Genomic DNA, 22,640 nt, shown 5'->3' with positions numbered 1-22,640 from the left:
AAAGGATTTCAGACAGTAATGAGAGGTGAAAGTATTAACCAAGGACCAAGTAGCAGCTTTGCATATTTCATCTATAGAAGTAGAACATAGAAAAGCTACGGAAGCTGCCATTGATCTAACTTTGTGGGCTGTGACACAACCTTCTAGTCGCAGTTCAGCCTGAGCATAACAAAATAAGATAAAAGCAGCCAACCAGTTGGAAATTGTCCTCTGGGAAGCATGATGCTCTGACTTGTTAGGATCGAAGGAGACAAAAATTTGTGGAGAAGATCTGTTTGATTTAGTTTGTTTTGTTACTAATAGTAGGCCAATGCTCATTTTCAGTCCAGAGTATGAAGAGCTGATTCTCTAAGGTGAGAATGAAGCTTGGGAAAAAATATTGGAAGAACAATCTATTGATTGAGATGAAACTCAGTAACAACCTTAGGGAAGAACTTTGGATGGATGCGGAGTACAACCTTATGATGAAACACTGTAAATGGTGGATCCGCTACTAAGGCTTGAAGTTCACCAACTCTGCAAGCAGAGGTTAGAGAAATGAGGAAAACCACTTTCCAATTGAGATATTTAAGATGAGCCGTAGACATTGGTTCAAATGGAGGTTTCATCAATTTAGCAAGTACCACATTGAGATCCTAAACTACTGGAGGTAGTTTAACATTGAATAGTCCTTTCATAAATTTGGAAACCACAGGGTGAGCAGAGAGCAGAGAGGTTTTCCATCTATTGGTCGATGAAAAGCAGTAATTGCACTGAGATGGACTAATAGAAGTTGATTTGAGTATAGACTGAGATAAATGAAAAATATAATCCAGAACTTAAGACAAAGAGGTGGATTGTGGTTCTTGATGATGAAGATTGCACCAAGCAGCAAATCGAGTCCATTTTTGAGTATAACATTGTCTTGTGACTGGTTTTCTGTAAGCATTTAAGATGTCCCTGACAGGTTGAGAAAACTGAAGGTCATCCTGAGAGAGACCATGCTGTCAGATGTAAAAACTGCAGGTTGGGATGAAGAAGAGAACCTTGACTCTGTGTAAGAAGAGAAGGAAAAATTGGCATAAGAAGTGGCTCCCTGCTGTTGAGTTGAAGTACAAGGGAGAATCATGATTTTCTGGCCAACTGAGGAGCTATCAATCATAATGGCTGATTTGTGTTTGAGTTTGACAAGCATCATGAGAATAAGTGGAAATGGAGGGAACACATAAAGGAACTTGTTCGTCCAGTCCAGGAGAAAAGCATCCGCCTCTAGGCGATGAAGAGAATATAGTCTTGAACAGAACTGGGGCAGTTTGTTGTTGTGGAGACACAAAAAGGTCTATCAGAGGGGTTCCCCATTGAGAAAAAATTTGATGGACAGCTGCTGAGTTCAGCGTCCATTCTTGAGGTTGCAGAATATGACTTAATTTGTCCGCCAGTGAATTTTTTTCTCCTTGAATGTAAACAGCTTTCATAAAAATGTTGTGAAGAATTGACCAATCCCAAATTTTCTGAGCTTCCTGGCAAAGGAGAAGGGACCCTGTGCTTTCTTGCTTGTTCACGTAATACATGGCTACTTGATTGTCTGTATGGACAAGACTTGATCTTGAAGAAGATGCTGAAAAGCTTTGAGAGCACTGAAGATCGCTCTGAGTTCCAACAGATTTATGTGATGGCAACGATCTGTGGCGGACCTTGAGTATGGAGACCATCCAGGTGAGCTCCCCTGGCATAGATTGATGAATCTGTTGTGAGAACCTTTTGGTGAGGGGGCATTTGAAACAGTAAACCTCTGGAAAGTTTGGAAGAAAGCATCCACCACTGAAGAGATTGCTGTAGAGAAGATGTCACTGTAATGTGCTGGGAAAGCGGATCAAGAGCTTACAACCACTGAGAAGGCAGAGACCACTGGGGGATCCGTAGGTGGTCTGGCAAAAGGAGTCACATGAACTGTAGAGGCCATGTGACCTAGAAGAACCATCATGTGCCTCACTGAGATTGAAGTGAGGGACACCTGATACCAAAGTTGTATCAAAGCATCTTGACGTTGCTGAGGAAGGAATGCCCTGAGTTGAACAATATCTAGGAGAGCTCAGATGAAATGAAGAGTCCGAGAAGGCTGTAATTGAGATTTGGGGAAGTTGATTTCAAATCCCAAATTTTGCAGGAACAATATAGGCTGTTGTGTCGTTATAGTAACCACTTGAGAGGAAGGATCTTTGATGAGCCAATCATCTAGATAGGGAAAAACTTGCAAACCGTGAATTCTCAAGGCTGCTGCTACCACTACGATGCACTTGGTGAAAACTCTGGGAGATGATGCAAAGCCAAAAGGCAAAACTTTGTATTGGAATGATGATTTCCTACTCGAAATCTGAAAAATTTGCGAGAGGCTGGGTGAATGGGAATATGAGTGTAAGCCTCCTTTGAGATCCAGAGAGCATAACCAATCGTTTTGATCCAGTAAGCAATACAGGGATGCCAGAGACAGCATCCAAAACTTTTCTTTGACAAGAAATTTGTAGAGAGCTCTGAGGTCCAATATCGGGCGAAGATCTCCCATCTTTTTTGGAACAAGGACATAGTGGGAATAAAATCTATTTTTCTGTTATCTGACGCATTTGGGAGAAATATGCTTAGATTTTGAAGACTGTTTTCCAGATTTAGAAGATCAAGACATGGAGCCGAAGTTTGAATGACTGGAACGAGTCTCAGAGAAGAATCTTCTTATGCTTTTGAGAACAAGATCTAATCTTCTATTTGTGCATCGCTCATACCTTACAGGCTCAAGGCTCAAGGTAAGAGGGGAGACAGGAGAAAGGGAGGAAGAGAAAGGGAGAGAAGAGAGGATAAAGGAGATTAAGTATCGAACAGATGGGTTTTCAGTTTTCTTAGAAGATGATGTGGCAAGGTTCAGTTCTGGTCTTTTCTGTAAGGCCATTCCAAGTTTTGACTCCTAGGAAGGTAAGCATGGAGTGGAAAACTCATTTATAGTGAAGATCTTTAGTGGATGGGAGATTTAGTAGCATCCAGTTGAGCGTTCTGAGGGAAGTAGACAATGCTATTGAGAAGAGTTGGATGAGTGAGGCCGCAGAGTTTCCATAAAGTATGCGGTGAATGATGCAAGATATTTTGAATGTTATTCGTGATGGGATGGGTAGCCAGTGCATTTGTTTGATGAAGGTTGTGACTGAGTCGTTGAAGATAAGTCTTCTGGGTCATCATCTGGTCGAAGGTTGAAGATAAGTCTTACAGCAGTGTTTTGGATGAGTTGCAGTTTGTGAATTAGAGCAGTGTTGATTCCCATGTAGATGGAGTTACACTAGTCAAGTTGTGGTAGGATAATCAGTTGTACGATTAAGGCAAAGTGGTATTGGTGAAAGTAATGTCTGATTAGTCTTAATTGTCTCAGTGTGTAGAGGGATTTCTTTCGGAGACTAGATATTTGGGGTTCCATGGTTAGAGTGGAGTCCAGTATGCAACCTAGGATTTTGGAGGACCTCATATAGAGACGGTTTCGCCTTGATCTAATGGTGATGCCTTGTAGGTGCCATTTCCTGTGCCGTGTGGAAGTATAAGACTTTGATTTTAGTTGTGTTAGCTTCAGAGAGTTGGTTGTTGCCCAATTTTGGATTTGGGATGTCCAGACAGATCGATGCTTATGTAGAAGGTAATCGGTACCTTAAAGAACGGTGCCAAGAAGCATGGCTCAATGACAATGATCGGTGCCATAAGTGTTGCAGTACCGAGGAGGCAGTAGTGGTACCTGCATCTTGCTTAGGGCAACGCTCAGGCTAGACCGGTACCAGAGGAACTGACATGGGGGTGACAAGCTAAAACATGTCCCAAATTGGATGAGAGCATCGAGCTTCTCTTTAAAACCTTGCATCGACACCTATGGCTTGGATGCTGGTATCAATGGTGCCACGGCTCACTCTGGAGAGGATGACATTGAGGAAAATACACCCCTCGAAGTTGAAGTGAACCGCATTAATGGTCTCTGCTTGGCCGATACAATTAGACTCAATACCTTAGTGGCCTGAGTTCCCATCTAGGAAGCTGGTGACTTCTTAGCTTGTGATACTGGCATGGAAGCTGGTACCTTGGTCGATGTCGATGGCTTGGATGGTGTTGAGGGTACCGAAGATAAGTCTTTGTTGTAGAAGGCAGTTCTTAATGGAGTGCTTCTGCAAGGTGAAACAGCACGTATACGACGCCACGCAATGGTCCGGGCCCAGGAACTGAACACACCACTTGTGTGGATCAGTTTTAATGGGCGGGACATGGGAGGGAAAAACGCCTCAGCCAAATCAAAGGCAGAGGCAAAGGTCCCACAGTCAAAAATGGCTTCAGAAAAGAAATGAAGGAAAAAAAAGTAAACTTTCTTTTTTTTTAGTTTTATTAATAGGATCTGAAAATGCGCAAGCAGGAAGGTAAAATAAAACGCAGACCGTTTCACACATGACTTCATAGCTCTGCGGAGAACTGAGGAGCTGTGCGCCTATGTCGGGCGGGAAGACACTCGCGCATGTGTGGTGAGGTCAGTCACAAACTTTCTAAAGTTCTTAAAGTGCAAGAGAACTTTAGCTGTCCATACCAGAGCTCCGTGGATGGCGTCACCCACATGTGAGAATATGCTGCCTGCTTGTCCTGGGATAAAGACCAGTCTGGATCACATTGTGGCAGTGGTGGGATAAAGAAACCGCCAGACGAAACTACATGTGTCCCCTCGGGGAAGGCACTCTTACCCAGTACTATCATGGTAAAGGGAACCCTCAGAACTGGGGAAGTGTGCTTGAGGGAGGTTTTCAGTAGACTTGGTGGTAGTTGGGCCACACTTGGATTCGCTTTATTCATGTTTTCTTCCCACAGAATGGCATCTGAAGCAGCGCTCAAGTGGGTAGCACAGCAGTTACAAGCCCGGCAGGAAGCAATGGAACACTGCTTTCTCCAAGCCCTGGACTAGCATGTCGAAGCAACAGCAGCCATTGATTCAGCTGATGGAAGCCTAAGGAAAATAACTGCACGACTGTCAATGGCATGCAGAAAGTTGGTGTGCGGCAGGACACCGAGTGGAAAATGTAAAGAGCAGGGCAAGCTGGTAGGGGGCTGGACAAAAGGGTTGGTTTTTAACAAAGCTAGGACAAGATGATGAACCAGAAGCTATTTCTGGCTACTTTTGGAAAAGTGTTAGTGGTGCACGTTGACCAGCTTTGAGAGCACTAAAAATCGCTCTGAGTTCCATTCAATTAGCTACCTATTTGACAGGTGAAGCCCAAGCGGTCTATTAGGCATTAGACGCCACTAGGGCTTTGGACTATCGACAAGTGTGGACTGCAATTCAAGATAGACTTGGTCTGTCCCCTGAACATTATACTATAAAAGGAAGTTTAGGAAGTGTGACTTCCAGGTCACAGAAAGGCCTTGGGCAGTGGCCCATAACTTGCTAGATTGGGGCAACAGTCCACCATGCAGTTCATGAAATCATCCAGGCCTTTACCAAATAATAACTGCCCCTTAAAAGGGATTTTGGCCAGAGTTGTTTTAAGGGTGGAATCACTAGCCCATTGTCTGATCCAGAGTATTGTACAAGTAGAAATTGAATATGCTAATGCTTTACCAAAGTCATGCATATCGTATACAGCACCAGCTACATAATCCACACCAGATAAAAGCAGCTGAGGAGGTGGTTCATCTCTCTCACTCTCCAAAGTATGTAGTCTGCATGTCTAACAAAGGACGCCACCAAGGCAGCTCTGATTCCTCAAGCCACTGCCTTGAGCCACTGCCACGAAAAGTCTCCTAAGAACATCAGCCATACACTTGAGCATCACAACCACCTCCGATCAAAAGGGATGTGCGCTTAGTAACCTGTAAAACCAAGGAATCTACTTTGGGCCAAATAAATGTTGCTGACACTCCTGTGCCTGGACATGGCTCTCGCTACTTTGAGAGACGCTTAAGAGGAAACCCATTGCTCTAAAATCAAGACAACAATGTCTGGATGCCAGGGAAATCTAGAGGATTGAACCCTCCCTCCACACATGAGAATGGAGAAGGTAAAAGGAGCTGGCTGTGTCCCCAAATTCAGCTCATGCAGAGACTCCGAAATGACATTACGTAAGGCAGTGGACTGAAATAAACGCAGAACTGTGGGATCATTTCCAGATTCTAGAGGCAAAATTGAATCAAAGTACCAGAGTACATTCCCTGGTCCCCTGCCACGGGAGGAGCATCCATAGACAATAAAGGAACAGTAAAACTAATCTCATCATTGGTATCCCCTGCAAACTGGTCTCCCAAGTACCGAACAATCACAGACTGGGAAGCCGATGTGTCCTGAAAGGCTAGGCTTTGATAAGGCAAGGACAACACACAGTGGGACTGCGCAGGACCATGGCTCTCCTGAGAGGCTTTCCACATAAAATTCTTAAATTCAGAGAAGAAAGCCATACCAGGAAGCAAGGAGTCACCCTATGATGACACTACCTTACATTTCTTGGGCTACACGGTGTCCGCGTTCTTTAGTGCAGTCACTATTTCCAAGCCCTGTAAACAGAAAAGGCTGCCCCAACAGGTTAGCCGTCCTTTTCATCACCACAGCATGCAGAGGAGAGGTTAAAATGGCCACTCCCTCCTCTCCGGTCCATGTAGTACAGCACGTAGCGCAAGGACGCTCCTGAGATGCAGAATTAGTGCAATCCTGGCATGAATTTTGAATATAAGAGCCCAGGGACTCCATCCCAACCAGTTTTGAGGCAAAAATTTGAGTTTTGAAATTGCTGACAACTTTTGAAAAAAGATGATTAGAAATCCAAGATGGCAGCTATCAAGAGTTTTGTGCCTAAAATCACTAAAATAACTGAAATACTGAAGTAAAAAATTGGCACATTTAGGATTTTTGAGGAGGGGGAACATGCAGGAACCCTCAATCCCCCCCAATACACCTCAGAGGCTATAACAGCCTTACTCAATGTAACCTGAGCTGGCAATGTATTGCAGCCTACCTCAGTTCTTTACAGTAGCTGGAAAGGAGAAGAATCGCTGCCTCATGCTGAAAACTCTTCTTTGGGCTGCCTCATGCTGAAAACTGATCTTTGGGCTGCCAGCCAGACATGGTGTCTAACCGCACCCCCAATATGTGGATCGACGGATGCGCTACAAGAAGGAGGGATGCAAAAAAATGCAGTCGGCACCTGGTGAGACACTGCTGAGTCTCCTACAGTAGCTTAACAGCCTGCGCTCAAACCCCTGTTAAATTTTAGGTGAGAAGGTAAGTGTGGATGGCACCGAGCTCCAAAATACTTGTGCAGGCTGGCTAGCAGGTTCGACCATGGATCAACCTATCAGCTGCAGACCTCAATCTGCTTCTTCTCTATACATCAGAGTCTTTCTTAACTTATAGACCTCAGCAGTACCACCTGTATGCAAGTAAACTTTTTTAAACATACAGAATTCGGGCGTAGGTGAAGATGAGTATCTATATTTAAAATAAAATAGTTTAAAGCATTTAAAGCATTTGAAATGTTGAGACCAATGATGACTTTGGGTGCCCGAATTCTGTATGTTTAAAAAAGTTTACTTGCATACAGGTGGTACCGCTGAGGTCTATAAGTTAAGAAAGACTCTAATGTTATTCTTTGTGAGGTTTTGAGCTGGAGTCTTATGAAAAGCAATAAAGACAGAGTTGTTTTTTGAGTTTGTCTTCTCTAAACAGGCAGAGCAGACACTAAAGGCGATAAGCTCCACGCACTTAAAAACATCAAATAAAAATCAAAACTATGAATAAAATAAGAAAAAGGAGAGAGCAGAATAGAATCACTCCTTCCAACTCGCATGCATAAGGGAAAAACTGCAGGTGGCAGCAGACTCATGGTAAAATAGGAGGGTCACAGAAAAAAATCCAGAGTGGATTCCTTCTGTATATGGCTTGCGGCCATGGAGAAAGAGCCCACATCTCCAGAATGACACACCAATTGCCCTGGAGATTGATATGGTTCTCCAAACTAGTGGTGGAGCAAATAAAGGCAAAAGAGTTGGTGTTTGTGAAATATTTGGAAAAAAAAAACCCAACAAAAACAACAAAAATCAAACAACCTCAAGAAGAGGAGTACAGAAAGGACTACTGGATGAAACTGAAAGAAGCCAAGAGAGATACGTCTGACAAAAGCACAAGCAGAAGAGCAAATGGCTATAAAAATAAAAAAGGGAGACAAAAATATTTTCAGGTATTTTAGTGAAAGGAGGAAAACAAAAAATGGAATAGTGAAACTGAAAGAAGCTATGGAGTGCTATATGGAAAGTGATGAGGAAAAAGCAAATGTGCTAAACAAGAACTTCTGGAGAAACATAGAAACATAGAAGATGACAGCAGAAAAGGGCCATAGCCCATCAAGTCTGCCCACTCTAACCACCCCACCCCCTTGAATTTACCCCCCTAGAGATACCACATGTGTATCCCATCTACATTTTTACCCCCCTAGAGATCCCACTTGTGTATCCCATTTCCTTTTAAAGTGCGGCACGCTGCTGGCCTGAATCACTTGAAGTGGAAGTTCATTCCAACTATCGACCACCCTTTCGGTGAAGAACAACTTCCTGGTGTCGCCATGAAATTTCCCACCCCTGATTTTCAGCGGATGTCCTCTTGTGGCCGAGGGACCTTTAAAAAAGAAGATATCATCCTCCACCTCAATACGGCCGGTGATATATTTAAACGTCTCTATCATGTCTTCTCTCTCTCTACGTTCTTCGAGTGAGTATAGCTGCAATTTATTCAGCCTTTCCTCATACGGGAGGTCTTTGAGTCCCGAGACCATCCTGGTGGCCATTCTTTGAACCGACTCAACTCTCAGCACATCTTTTTGGTAATGTGGCCTCCAGAATTGTACACAATATTCCAGATGAGGCCTCACCATGGATCTGTACAACGGCATTATAACTTCGGGCTTCCGGCTGATAAAGCTTCTTCGGATACAACCCATCATTTGTCTTGCCTTTGATGAAGCCTTCTCCACTTGATTGGCAGTCTTCATGTCTTCGCTAATGATCACCCCCAAATCACGTTCCGCCTTGGTCCTAACTAAGGTTTCACCATTAAGTGTGTAAGTTTTGCATGGATTTCTGCTGTCGAGTACTGTGAATGGCTGGCAAAGTTACACATGAAAAGTGAGTGGATACTGCCCGTTATAGAAGAAAATGTTTGTGAACAACTTGAAAAATTAAAGCTGGACAAAGCAATGGGACCAGACAGGCTCCATCCTAGGATACTGAGGAAACTGAGAGGTTCTGGCAGGTCCTCTTAAAATCTGTTCAATAAATCCTTGGAGACAGGAGAGGTTTCCTGGGATTGGAGAAGAGCAGATATGATCCCTCTTCATAAAAGTAGTCGCAGAGATGAAACTACAGGCTGGTAAGCCTCACTTCCGTTATTAGAAAAATATTGGAAGCATTGCTGAGGCAACATGGGTTTACTAAAGGTAAATTGTGCCAAACAAATCTGATTAGATACTTTAACTGGGCAACCAGAGAACTGGATAGAGAATGTGAGCTAGATGTAATTTACTTAGATTTCAGCAAAGCCTTTGACACGGTTCCTCATAGGAGGTTTCTTGAATAAACTTGACGGGCTGAATTTAGAACCCAGAGTAGTAAACTGGATTAGAAACTGGATGACAGATAGACATCAGAGGGTGGTGGTTAATGAAATTTGCTCGGAGGAATGTTTCAGTGATCGGTGCTGGCGTCAATTCTGTTCAATATGTTTGAGTGACATTGCCGAAGATTTAGAAAGGAAGGTTTGCATATTTGCAGATGATACCAAGATTTGTATCGGAGTGGACTGGAGGAAGTGGAAAACATGAAAAAGTTATCTGCAAAAGTAAGAATGGTCTAATGTCTGGCAACTAAAACTCAATGCAAAGAAGTGCAGAATGATGCATTTGGGGAGTAGAAATCCATGGAAGCCGTAGGTGCTGGGAGGTGAGATACCAATAAGCACTGAAGGGGAGAGGGACCTTGGGGTAATAGTATCTGAGGATCTGAAGGTGAAGAAACAGTGTAACAAGGTGGTGACTGTAACCAGAAGGGTCCCTATACATGTTATTGGTGAGGCCCCACTTGTTATTGTGTTCAATTTTGAAGACCGTATGTAGTGAAGGATGTGAGAGACTTGAAGCGGCCTGGTGAAAGAAGACAAAAATGGTAGGAGGTTTGAGCCAAAAGACATACAAGGAGACTGGAAGACCTGAATATTGTGACGGAGCCAGGGGTAAGCCTAGCGCTGGCCACCCAGTTTCTGCCCCAGGCGCAAGTTTTAGCGCTCTTTGGAAAAACAACCTTTCCACCAATAATTCCTAGTTCCAAGTTTTATTATCCAGTTCAATTGCACTGATTCTAAGGCAGATGAGGCTTGGAAAAGATTCATCACAAACAAAAGTTCTCTTTTAAAGCATGTCCTTCCTTCAATCAAAAAAAGCCCCAAACAAATATTTCCCTTTAAACCAGGATTTCTCTTTCTCATAGTTCTACTGCCAGGCTTTGCACAGTTCTGGGCAGCCTTCTGGTTTCAAGAACCCAAATACAAGAGTTTAGCTCCACTCTTTTTAGGCTTGGCACAATTATTGTGTTGAGCCCACTGTTTCTTCAGGAAGTTCTCCCCACCTGACTACCTGAAGTATAAATACCCCCACTACCCTTCTGATTTCAGAGCAGAGAGCTGGGAACCATCCACCCTTGTTTTAATTGTCTAAGACAGTGTTCTTCAACCTTTTTACACCTATGGACCGGCGGGAAAAAAAATTATTTTGTGGACCGGCAAACTACCAGGGCAAACCCCGTTTCCGCCCCGTCTCCTCGAGCTCGGTCATCGCAAACCATCTCATCCCATCCCCACAAGCCTCAGTTATGATTTTATACTGAATGTATTTTATTAAAGTATAAAAAAGAAACAATATTCTGTACTATTGTCATTTTATAAATACAAATAATACAGAGTAAGGATCAACAAAACCCCTATCTTCCCTCCCCTTCACATATATCCCCTCTACTATCAAGAAAACTGAATAAGCCAAACTATTACAGAATGCTACACAGAAATATCATGCTAACAGAATACCGCAGTCACACATAGCAGGAATAGGGTTAGGGGAGTGCAACTAGGGCGACTGCCCTCCTGGTCAGAGAGAGCCCTAAACCACTGCCTGGACTTTGCAGTCCCCAGTTATGTCTAACACCAGCTCTAGCAGGATATATATTTCAAATCTGATATATTCTAATCACAAAATAGAAATAAAATTATTTGTTTCTACCTTTTGTTGTCTCTGGTTTCTGCTTTCATCTTCTTTTCACTCTCTTCCTTCCAGCGTCTGCCCTCTCTGTCTCTTCAATCCAGCATATGCCCCTTCCATCTACTGTCTGACCTCTCCCCTTCCATATGATATTTACTGGGGGCTGCCGCGTGAGCGGACTGCTGGGCGCGATGGACCGCTGGTCTGACCCAGCAGCGGCAATTCTTATGTTCTTGTCTTCTTTCCATCCAGCCTATGCCCCTCTCTCCTTTTTACATGATTCATTCCAGCTTCACTGCTCTCTTCATTTTTATCTTTCCTACACCAGATCTAGCATCTTTGTCCCTCTCAATTTCTCTGCTGACCCCCCTTCCCATCTTATTCCTGTCTCTCCCCTTCCCCTCCTCTAATCTCCCTGCCAGCTGTTTCCTTCCATTTTTCTTCTCCCTTCCTTCTTCCCCCTGTTCAGCAGTAACTCTCTTCCCTTCCCTTTCCCTCCTCCCCTCTCAGCAGCATCTCTCCTTTTCCCCAGGTCCAGTAGCAGCTGTCCCTTTTTTTTTCCCATGACCAGCAGCTTCCCAGACTCCTTTCCCTCCTCCCCTCCCAGCAGCATATCTCCTTATCCCTCTCCAGGTCCAGTAGCAGCTGTCCCTTTTTTTCTTTTAACCATGCTCAGCAGCTTCCCAGCCTCTAACAGTGGTTTCTCCCCTCCCAGCAACTCTCCTTACTTGCCAGCGCAGCAATTCAGGAAGGCAGCCTCGGATCCTTTGTTGGGGTCGCACCGCCTCTGAGGAAAGCGGAAGTTGCATCATCAGAGGCGGCTGCGACTCAGCAAAAGCCCCAAGGCTGCCTTCCTGAATCGCTGCGCTGGTAAGGAGAGCCGCTGGGAGGGGAGAAAGCACACTGTCGGAGACTCCCCATGATCTCGCCGGCCCATGCTAAGCTGAATAGCCATATATGGGACACAAAAAGTACAAGGTACCAGCCTTAGTTCTTCAATTTATACCCTTCATTTTTTAATTAGAGATCCTCTGAGTTCATCCCATGATTTTTTGAATTCTATCACCATTTTCTTCTCATCAACCACCCTCTGTGAAAAAGAATTTCCTGTATTACTCCTAAATCTACCACACCTCAATCTCAATTTATGACCTCTAGTTTTCCCATTTCCCCTTATCTAGAAAAGATTTGGTTTTGTATTAATATCTTTTAAGTATTTAAATATCTGTATCTCATCTCCCCTGTCCCTCCTGTCCTCTAGAGTGTACATATTGTGACAGGGAAGCCCCTGTCACTGGTTTAAAGCCTGCTTTAAACCCTGCCACTAAAACAAATGTGCCTATTCCTACGCCAAGGCAAGTGCCCATTAACTCTGTTCCCAAGGTCAGACAGGCAGGGCAGAACAGAGAAGGGATGGCAGAGAAGAACAGAATACCTGTTCCAAGTCACTATAATCTTTTTTATAAATCATCTGTTAATTCTCTAGCTAAACCTCTGGTCAGGTAATCTGATACATTAAGGGTTAAGGAAAGGGGTGGAGCTGACAGGCAGAATGTGGCTAGAGCAGGAGTGAAAGTTACACAGCAGAATAAATCAAGGCCAGCTGAGAACACCCACAAGCAATCAGGAACCTGGAGGGAAGGACGTTCCTCGCAGGCTAGAAGCTCTGTCTTACTGCCTTCTGCTAAGAAACTCCCTGTCTCACAGCACTTCCATACTAACAAAACTTTGCTGTCCAAGTAAAGGCTAATTGGAAGGGAAAAGCTCCATGAGCAGGGTTTGCCAAATGCTGCTTCAGAGGATAGCCTGTATCCAGCTTCAGAGAGTGAAGAATCTCTTATGGAGGTAGAGGGAGATATCTCTAAGAGAAATGAAATGGATTGCAGCCCTGAAGCCGTAGCCTATATGTCTGAATGCAACATGAGTGAGTAAGGTATTGTGTGGGTTAAGGGAATGAAAGTTTGTTCTGTAACAATGGTCTACAGTACTTAAAAGGAACATTTCTGTCCTTAGGGGGGACTGTATAATGAATGAGTTTGAATGTGTGAATGTGAGGATTGCCTAACAGTAGAAATTAAACCAGAATCCCTGTATGCAAGCAAAGCATAGTGAGGGGGGATGGGTAATGCTAACTAATCTTAAAAGGAGAAATAAAGCCTGGAGTGGATTCAGTGACCTGACATTGCACATCCCTGATAGTGGGAACTTTGGGGAGGGGAATCTTAGACCACAGTTTGTCAATCGCCGGTCCGCAAAAATATCTTGCTGGTCCGCGAAGGATTCGGGTACCCACCGCAACGAAAGGTGCCGGCGTCAGCTGACTTTCAACTTCCTGTTGCCATAGCTGTGCCGGGACTCCTGCCGCATATGCTTCCTGCCTTGTCTCCGCACCTCCAGATCAGCAGCGGCAGCTCTGTGTGCTTTTAACTTCGGCACAGAGCTGCCCCTAAGCATTTAGCACGGTTTCATGAGGCAGCCTCGGGGCCTTTGATAGGCCGGCCCGCTTCAATGATGCGATGTGGGCCGGCCTAGCAAAGGCCCCGAGGCTGCCTCATTAACCGCGCTAAACTACTGCTTAGGGGCAGCTCTGTTCTGAAGTCAAAAGCACACAGAGCTGCCGCTTGCCTAAAGACTCTTGGGCCGCTGAAGGAGGGCAAATAGCAGCTGTCCTGGAGGTTTCCCTTCCTCTCACCTTTGCAGGTCCCTTTTTTCCACCTTTTTTTTCTTCAAACGGCAACGGGCCCCAGCATCGACATCAAGTAAGTTCCACTGTTCCTTGCAAGTGGTTCTGCTCGGCCAAAGCTTCCCCTCTGACATGAGCCACTCTCAGGGGAAAGAAAGTGACCCGCAAAGGTGAGGGGAAGGGGGCAGATGATGGAAGTTGGGAGGGGGGAGAGAGAGAAGTGGCAGATGATGGAATGGAGGAGATGAGAGAGAGAAGGGGACAGATGATGGAAGTGAGAAGAAGGGAGAGAGAGCAGAAGGCAAATGGATGTCAGTTGAGAGGGGAGAGCAGATGCTGAATGGAAGTGGGGAAAGAACACATACTGGATGGAAGGAGGAGATAAATAAAGGGGGAAGAAAATAGTAAGATAATGGAGGGGTGAGGGAAAGGGGTGACAAGCTGTGGGTAGACACAGTGAAAAGAGGGAAACAGGACTAAATAGTAAGAAAGAATTTAATTTAGATGGAGGCAGAAAATAGAGAAGGAAGACCAGAGAAGAAAAGGGAAGAGAGAGCAGAGAACGATATCAGATCTGAGTGGAGGAAATGAGAAGAGAGAGATATTAAAAACCACAGGAGGGAAGGAAGGACAGAGATGCCAGACCATGAGGGGAAAAGAAGGAAGATGATGGATGCCAGACCAAATTGGGGGGGCGGGGGGGGCAGGATGAGAGATGGCAGGGAAAGACAGACAGTGAATGGAAGGGGCAGATGCTGGACTGAAGAGACAGAGAAGGTTATCATGCCGCTGTACCGGGCCATGATACACCCTCACCTGGAGTACTGTGTCCAGCACTGGTCACCGTACATGAAGAAGGACACGGTACTACTTGAAAGGGTCCAGAGAAGAGCGACTAAGATGGTTAAGGGGTTGGAGGAGCTGCCGTACAGCGAAAGATTAGAGAAACTGGGCCTCTTCTCCCTCAAACAGAGGAGATTAAGAGGGGACATGATCGAAACATTCAAGATACTGAAGGGAATAGACTTAGTAGAGAAAGACACTATTCACCCTCTCCAAGGTAGGGAGAACGAGAGGGCACTCTCTTAAGTTGAAAGGGGATAGATTCCGTACAAACGTAAGGAAGTTCTTCTTCACCCAGAGATTGGTAGAAAGCTGGAACGCTCTTCCAGAGGCTGTTATAGGGGAAAACACCCTCCAAGGATTCAAGACAAAGTTAGACAAGTTCCTGCTGAACAAGAACATGCGCTGGTAGGGCTAGTCTTAGTTAGGGTGCTGGTCTTGGACCAGAGGGCCGCCGCGTGAGCGGACTGCTGGGCATGATGGCCCACTGATCTGACCCAGCAGTGGCAATTCTTATGTTCTTATGTTCTTAGGGCAGACGCTGGATGGAAGAGAGTGAAAAGGCAATGAAAGCAGAAACTAGAGACGACAAAAGGTAGAAAATAATAATTTTATTTCTATCTTGTGATTCAAATATATCAGATTTGAAATATGTATCTTGCTAGACATAACTGGGGAGTGCAAAGCCCAGGCAGTGCTTTTTTAGCTTCCAGCTGGCTTAGGGCTCTCTCTGACCAGGGGGCAGTTACCCTAGTTCAGTGTTTTTCAACCTTTTTTGGGCAAAGGCACACTTGTTTCATGAAAAAAAATCACGAGGCACACCACCATTAGAAAATGTTAAAAAATTTAACTCTCTGCCTATATTGACTATATATAAAGTAATTCTCTTGAATAGGAATCAAATAAACACAAAGAAAGTATTTTATAATTACTTTATTACGAAATAAAAATTATAAAAATTATAAAATACTTTATTCAGTGCGAAACCTGGGCCTGTTTGGCTGAACACAAAGCTGATATTCTGGCTGGAATCGAAGAAAGACACACACGTAGCTCTTCGTCAACAGCTCTCAGTCTCTCTCTGTATTTGGTTTTTATAGCATACAAAAACAGACAAATATACCCTCCATCCTTTTTATTAAACCACAATAGCAGTTTTTAGCGCAGGGAGCTGCGCTGAATGCCCAGCGCTGCTCTTGACGCTCATAGGCTCCCTGCGCTAAAAACCACTATTGCGGTTTAGTAAAAGGGGACCATATTGTAAAATATAGACAGCAGATATAAATTCAGAACTGTGCATAGTAAGTGAAGGGAAGTTTTCATCTCTGGGAATTTACCCAGTTAACTATTAAGTTATTTGGGCAAATTCCTTTGAAAACTGTGGTAATACTGCCTCCACTTTGCTAAATTTAAAATAAAATCATTTTTCCTACCTTGTCTGGTGATTTCTGGTTGCATTTTCTTCTTCTGACTGTGCATCCAATCTTTCTTCCCTTCTATCAGCCTGTATGCTTTCTCTCCTCCACACCTCATTCCCTCCCCCAACTTTTTCTTCCTCTCTCCCTGACCTTTCTTTCTTTTTTTCTGTTTCTCTTCTTTCCTTCTGTTTCCCTGCCTGCCCCCTTTCTTTCTTTCTCCCTGCCGTTCCCCAAGCCACTGCCACTGCCGCTGCCATTGGGGAACAGGACCCACCAATGGATAACAGGCCCCAAAGCCGACGCCGACGCATGCTCTCCCTGACGTCAATTCTACAATCGGAGAGGAAGTTCCGCCCAGCCAGGCAGCGATTGGCTGGCCCGAACTTCCTCTCCGACTGCAGAATTGACGTCGGGGAGAAGAAGACTTATTGGCTCGATAGATTAGATCGCCAAGACAAAGTGAGTCCTGGGTGATCGACTCACTTTGCCTTGGCGAGCTACTGGCGCCCCTGCCTCGGGTCCCCTGTCAGCTCCGGGCCCGGCGGCCCTGCGGCACACCAGGCAACATCTCGCGGCACACTAGTGTGCCGCGGAACAGCGGTTGAAAAACACTGCCCTAGTTCCACTCCCCTAACACCATTCCTGTCATGTGTGACTGTGGTATTCTGTTACATGATATTTGTGTAGCATTTTGTAATAATTTGGCTTATTCAGTTTTCTTGATAGTACAGGGGATATATGTGAAGGGGAGGGGAGACAGGGGTTTTGTTGATCTTTGCCCTGTATTATTTGTATTTATAAAATGACAATTGTATAGAATATTGTTTCTTTTTATACTTTAATAAAATATGTTCAATATAAAATCATAACTATTTGAGGCTTGTGCGCATGGGATCAGATGGTTTGTGGGACCGAGCTCACGGCAATGTTTTTTTTAAAAAATTTCAGTCTTAGTAGTTTGCCAGTCCACAAAATAATTATTTTATTTCCGCCGGTCCATAGGTGTAAAAAGGTTGAAGAACACTGGTCTACAGCACCTATCCCCACACTATTCCTGGGTAGTTGTAAATAAAGTGTCAAATAATCACAGTCCAACAAAAATTACAAAAGAGCTGGAATTCCAAAGGAGCATTAAGATACTACTAAACCAATGAATAATTTGATGGCACTACTTACTGTAGTATAGGTAACTCTGAAGTGATCATTTTTGTAGAAGCGTCTTAAAAGTCTTTTAAGCTGAGATTTGTCAAGTATTGTCTTATCAGCAATATCCAGACAATATTCACAAAATAATTCTCAAAGGGAAATCTAGATAAAAGAAAGATTAAAAAGTCTTTTAGTACACAGAAACAGATCTTCACAAAACTTTCAAATATATAAATGCAGGCAGTCTCCAAGTTACAGATGCCCGACTTAAGTACAACTCTTACAAGAACGCAGTTGTGGCTTCATTTGATTTCACTGAGCACTATTTCCAGTGGCATAGACTCCTACACTTCTCCTGTAGCAGATTCAGGAATGATGCATGGCCACATTAAGAACAGCGGGCAGTTGTGAATGCTACACCTTAGAGCAGTGTTCTTCAACCTTTTTACACCTATGGACCGGCGGAAATAAAAAGAATTATTTTGTGGACCGGCACTGGTCCGTGGACTGTCAGTTGAAGAACACTGGGCTAAGCCATAGGCCAGACCCCGCCCATGTCCACCTAATCTCTGCCCCAGACCCTGCCCCCATAATAGTACTAATTGTAACACTATTTTTTCTATTTATTTTTCATATATACATACAATATAATCTTATTAACAACACATAATGGTTAACCATAAAATTAAACTACACAAAGCACACTGTATGCTTCTCAACATTCATTCCTACCAGAACACCGATAACCCCTATACAAATATGGGACCAAAAATTAAAATACTAATATATACAAACAAACCCTAAGATGCAAGACTCTGCATGCAGTACAACCCAGAGAAAAAGAAACAAATTCATTTCTTCCTGAAAAGTGGAAAATATAGACAGCAGATGTAAATTCTCAGAATAATTCAATCACTAAATTCAAAAATAAAAATAATTCCCCCTACCTTTTGATTGTTTCCTTCCCTCCTTCTGGCCTGCTTCCCCCTGGCTGTTTTATGCCAATCCCTGGTGTAATCTTCGGGACTGCCCCTTCTTCCTCACTACCCGCAGTGCTCCAGCTGCAACTTTTGCAAGTGCAGTGCAGTCTCTTTCTGGAATTTCAGCTCTTCCAAGTGCTTCAGGTAGCCTGTCCCTGTGCCTCCTCTAGGCTCCCTGATGTAGCCAACTGCAAAGTTTTGTACCTCCAGTGCTACGGTCTTCACATGCTCTCTAGTGCTTTACTGACATTCTCACATGGGGCTGAGTGCATTTTAGAGCTCCCTTATAATAGTTCCCAAGTGTGTGGATGATGCTGCTGGCAAAATTGTAGGCATGCTCCACGGGAAGGCGGCTCCTCGCGCATCACGCGCCTCATCTCAAAGCTTTCCATCTGACGTTTGACGTCAGAAAGAAGGCTTCTGGTTCAGGAGCAGGACACCTGTAGGAGCCGCTGCCCGCGGCTTTATGTACTTCGGCAGTGAAGAAGAGGGAGCCGACTGAAGATGACTGCCGCATCGATCACACCGTGGACTGGCGGTTGAAGATTGGGCCTGATGCACGTGCCAGCCTTGTGGACCGGCAGGAAATTTCTGCGGACCGGCGGTTGAAGAACACTGCCTTAGAGGGAACACTGGTAGGGACAGTTGACCCTTTTGTCAGCTGCGAGCAGAGGTAAGCAGCAAGAATCTTAAAATCTATAAGTTCTGAGTTACATACAAATCTTACTTAAGAATAGCTTTAAAAATGTAACTCGTTCTAAACCTGGGGACTGCCTGTACAGTGTACATACTTTAAGCCTGACATCACGATCTTCTCCTGAAAAGTGCCTCTATACTGGAAAGTCAATATCCTGTTATCAAGATACACAGACAACACAAGTAATCTCAAAGGTATGAAAACAATAATAAATAGAAACTATCATTCAAATTGTTGTGCACACTTTTTGAAATGACACAAGATCAACAACATGATTAGAAAGTAACAGTAGTAAATGTGTTCCTCAACATTATGAATAGAATGGAAAAGCGAGTTCATCAGAATGTAAAAAGTCTGAAGGTAAGTAGAGTAAATGCTGGAATGAACAACGGAAGAAATTTACACACAACAAATCAATGTATTTTAAACTGTATTGATAATGCTCAATGCTGAAGTATATACAGAAATCACTAAAACACAGAACAAAATTATCAGATCATTTTGACCTCCTAGGGGAAAAAAATGAAATGATTGACAGGAGGTGAAAAGCAAGGTTGGCAGAAAGGAAAATCAATAAAAGACAGCTGCCTGTGAATACTACTTTAATATAGGACTGCTGATTTCTAGCTCATAAACAGTCCTACTAAAAGCTGATAAGAAAAGATTAACTCTTACCTGCTAATTTTCTTAAACCCAACCAATCTAGAATGTATGAATATGCCCTTCAGCCAGCAGATGGAGACAGATGCTGTATGTTTTAAACTTAAAATGCACTGTACAGCTTCATCTCATTAGTATTCCTGTAACACAGCAAATGTTGAGCAGAAAAAATCTTCAAAAACCAATTTATTGGAAGGAGATAACCCGAGACAACCATCAGTGTCACACCATATAATACACCAAGCCAAAGGAGACAAAGGGCTAGATGCACTAAAGACTCCAATTGTCAAAAGATCATTGACCAGTGTGACTGGTTTAGCGATCAATCGGATTTCCTGACTATGCACAAAACGTCTCACCACCACGTGGTTTTCTGTGAGTTGTACATTCTCCAATTCTGGCATGCAAATGAAGTCATTAATATTAAAACCAGACAACCGATCAATGCCCTAACTTTGCATGCCAGAATTGGATCAGTATTACCAACCCAGAACACCTGACAGGTCTGCCTGTTTTTTCCTATGGGCACAGATATTGTGCCCATTTAAAAAAAAAAAAGAAATACTGCACCATACTGACGACAACCCCCCCCCAAAAAAAACAACCCCATACTGACCCCCCCCCAAACCGAATCCCTCCCCTTCCCCACACATCAGCAGAAGGGATGCCCACTCCTTCCTGCTGCCGCTAACCAAACTCCCATCACCACCCCTATACACTGACCCCTCCAAACCGATCCCTCCCCTCGGCAGGAGGGATGCCAACTCCCTCCTGCCACCGGATGCCAACTGGGCCCTCCCCCAAAAATCACCCCCACATCCCCAAACCTCCCCTTACCTCAAAAATAGTTGACAGCAGGAGGGATGCCCAGTCCCTCCAACTTGCAGGACTGCTACTCCAAAATGGCAGGCCTTTCCCTTTCTGGTGCATCCTAGGATGCAGAGGGGGGGCCTAAGATCCTGATTGGCTCAGATGCCTAAGGGAGGAGTCTAATTCCCCTTGGCTTGACTGAGCCAATTTTTTTTTTATTTTTAGGAAGGGGAGCAGGGAAGGGTCAGGTTGATTGGTTCATTGGTGACAGGAGGGAGTGGGCATCCTTTCTGCAATTTTTTTGATACCAGGGTCATTCGTAGGAGGGTGGGGGCTTTATTCATATGCACATCTGTGCCATTAAAAAAAATAAGAAAAAAGCCCTAACAGCTGAGTGGCGGGAGGCTGCTTTGGGACATCCCCTGCCAGTCAGCTATTCAGGCTTCCCCAAACCAGCTTTGCACATGTGTCAAAGTGTGCTCTCAAAGCGGACTGATTGGACGGGGATTAAGGGCAAACCTTCATGCAAATAATTTGCTTGCAAACTTGTTGGAACATCAATCGCAGTTCCAGAGTCAGTCAACAGCAATTCACATGGTCTTAACAACTGTGTTTTGTACATTTAGCCCAAAGTGACTGGCATGAAAAAAATCAAACAAGGTAGGCATCTGGTCATGGTTAGATTCAAGAAAAAAAAAATTTGCACAAAAAAAACAAAATTTTTCCTTCCTTGTCATCCACTAGATCAGCCCAAGAAAAAACAATACCTGAGCAATAGAAATCCTCTCTACACCCACACCACACTCCATAAAGAAAGAAATAAGGTTTCCCGGCTTTCACTGCTCTAACCTTTTAACTGCAAAAAATCTTATGATGTGCCTTAGAGGCACAAAAAAAAACTCAAAAATCTTTTTGATCACAATACATGTGTTTTCAGACTAGATAGAGGAGGTAGCAAGACGAAAGACCTACTTCCTTATGGTATGAAAAAAATTATGTTTCATACCTGATAATTTTCTTTCTTTTAGTCATAGCAGATGAATCCAGACACAAGCGGGCTGTGTATATCAAGCAGCAAGTGGAGATAAAGAGCACCACGCTGAGTTCTGTCACAGACAGGATGGTATGTTTATTAGTATTTATAGACTGCCGTTCGATACATCACTGGTAAGCCAGTATTCCTTGTAACAAAGCAGAAGGATCAACCAAACTAGCCTATCGGCCAAGAACTCCCTCCTCACACTATAATTCTACACAGTCAACACAAGCAGACCCCATCCTTCAAAACTTACAGAGTAAAGGAAGACCAAATAGCAAAAGAACACCCCCCCCCCTCCCCAAAGGGCAGGACCTTGGATTCATCTTCTGTAACTAAAGGAAAGAAAATCATCAGGTATGAAAATTTTTTCTTCCTTGTCATCAGCAACAGATGAATCCAGAGACAAGTAAGATGTAACAAAGCAGTCCTCAGTAAGGCAGGACTGAAAACAGAACCTCCAAAGGCGGCTATACCAAGCCACGTGGTCCGCCATCTCTCCAAGAATTGAAGGATGGACTCAGAAGGACTGCCGTCTTTAAAAAAAAACCAATATAAAGATCGCACGTCCGAAAGAATGACTAGAAGTCATGCACCAAGCCTCCAACAAATGAGATTCATTCTACTCAATGGAAAGAACTGGGGTGCACTTGGCCTAACGGTGTAAGTCAATGACGAATAAACCAAACCGAGGTCATCAGAGTACTCCAATGATAGAAAGGAGTGTCCTTTGAAATGCTAAGGCCAAACCAAGCCGAAATCTCAGAAGTCTTCAGGCAAGAGGGTGCAATGCCCCCCTCCTAGAGAAAGAGTTGTGCTACAAGTACCGGTATTCTCCCAACAACCAAGGAAGGCATCTCGCACAGCAGCCCATGAAGGATGCACACCCAAGTCTGAGAAGGATGGCACAAGCAGGTTGGCTCCACAGATCCACTGAAGATTCTCTGTGAAGCAGCAGTCTGGCTCAGCAGAACTGCATCCGTTCCTCCGGCAGAGGACATTGCACAATGTCTCACGGCATTTAAAAAAAAGAACTTTAAGCAAAAAAAAGAAAAAGATACAGAGCAAAGCCAGGGACTGAGCAATCAGATCTGAGCAAC

At 44.0% G+C, this 22,640-nt stretch overlaps 1 protein-coding gene across 1 annotated transcript in view; it reads right to left on the bottom strand.

Annotated features, from left to right (window-relative positions):
* Positions 1-22,640, bottom strand: part of STAG1 (stromal antigen 1) — a 2,074,316-nt gene that overhangs the window by 1,906,711 nt on the left and 144,965 nt on the right. Inside the window, 1 exon segment of the mRNA XM_033958034.1 lies at positions 17,388-17,519. Within this exon segment, the coding sequence (XP_033813925.1) occupies positions 17,388-17,416 (29 nt within the window). The 5' untranslated portion in view covers positions 17,417-17,519.

The sequence above is a fragment of the Geotrypetes seraphini genome, chromosome 9, assembly GCF_902459505.1.
Source record: "Geotrypetes seraphini chromosome 9, aGeoSer1.1, whole genome shotgun sequence".
Taxonomy (NCBI): Eukaryota; Metazoa; Chordata; class Amphibia; order Gymnophiona; family Dermophiidae; genus Geotrypetes; species Geotrypetes seraphini.
Note: the sequence above shows the minus strand (reverse complement) of the source record. Positions and strands in the feature narration are given on the sequence as shown.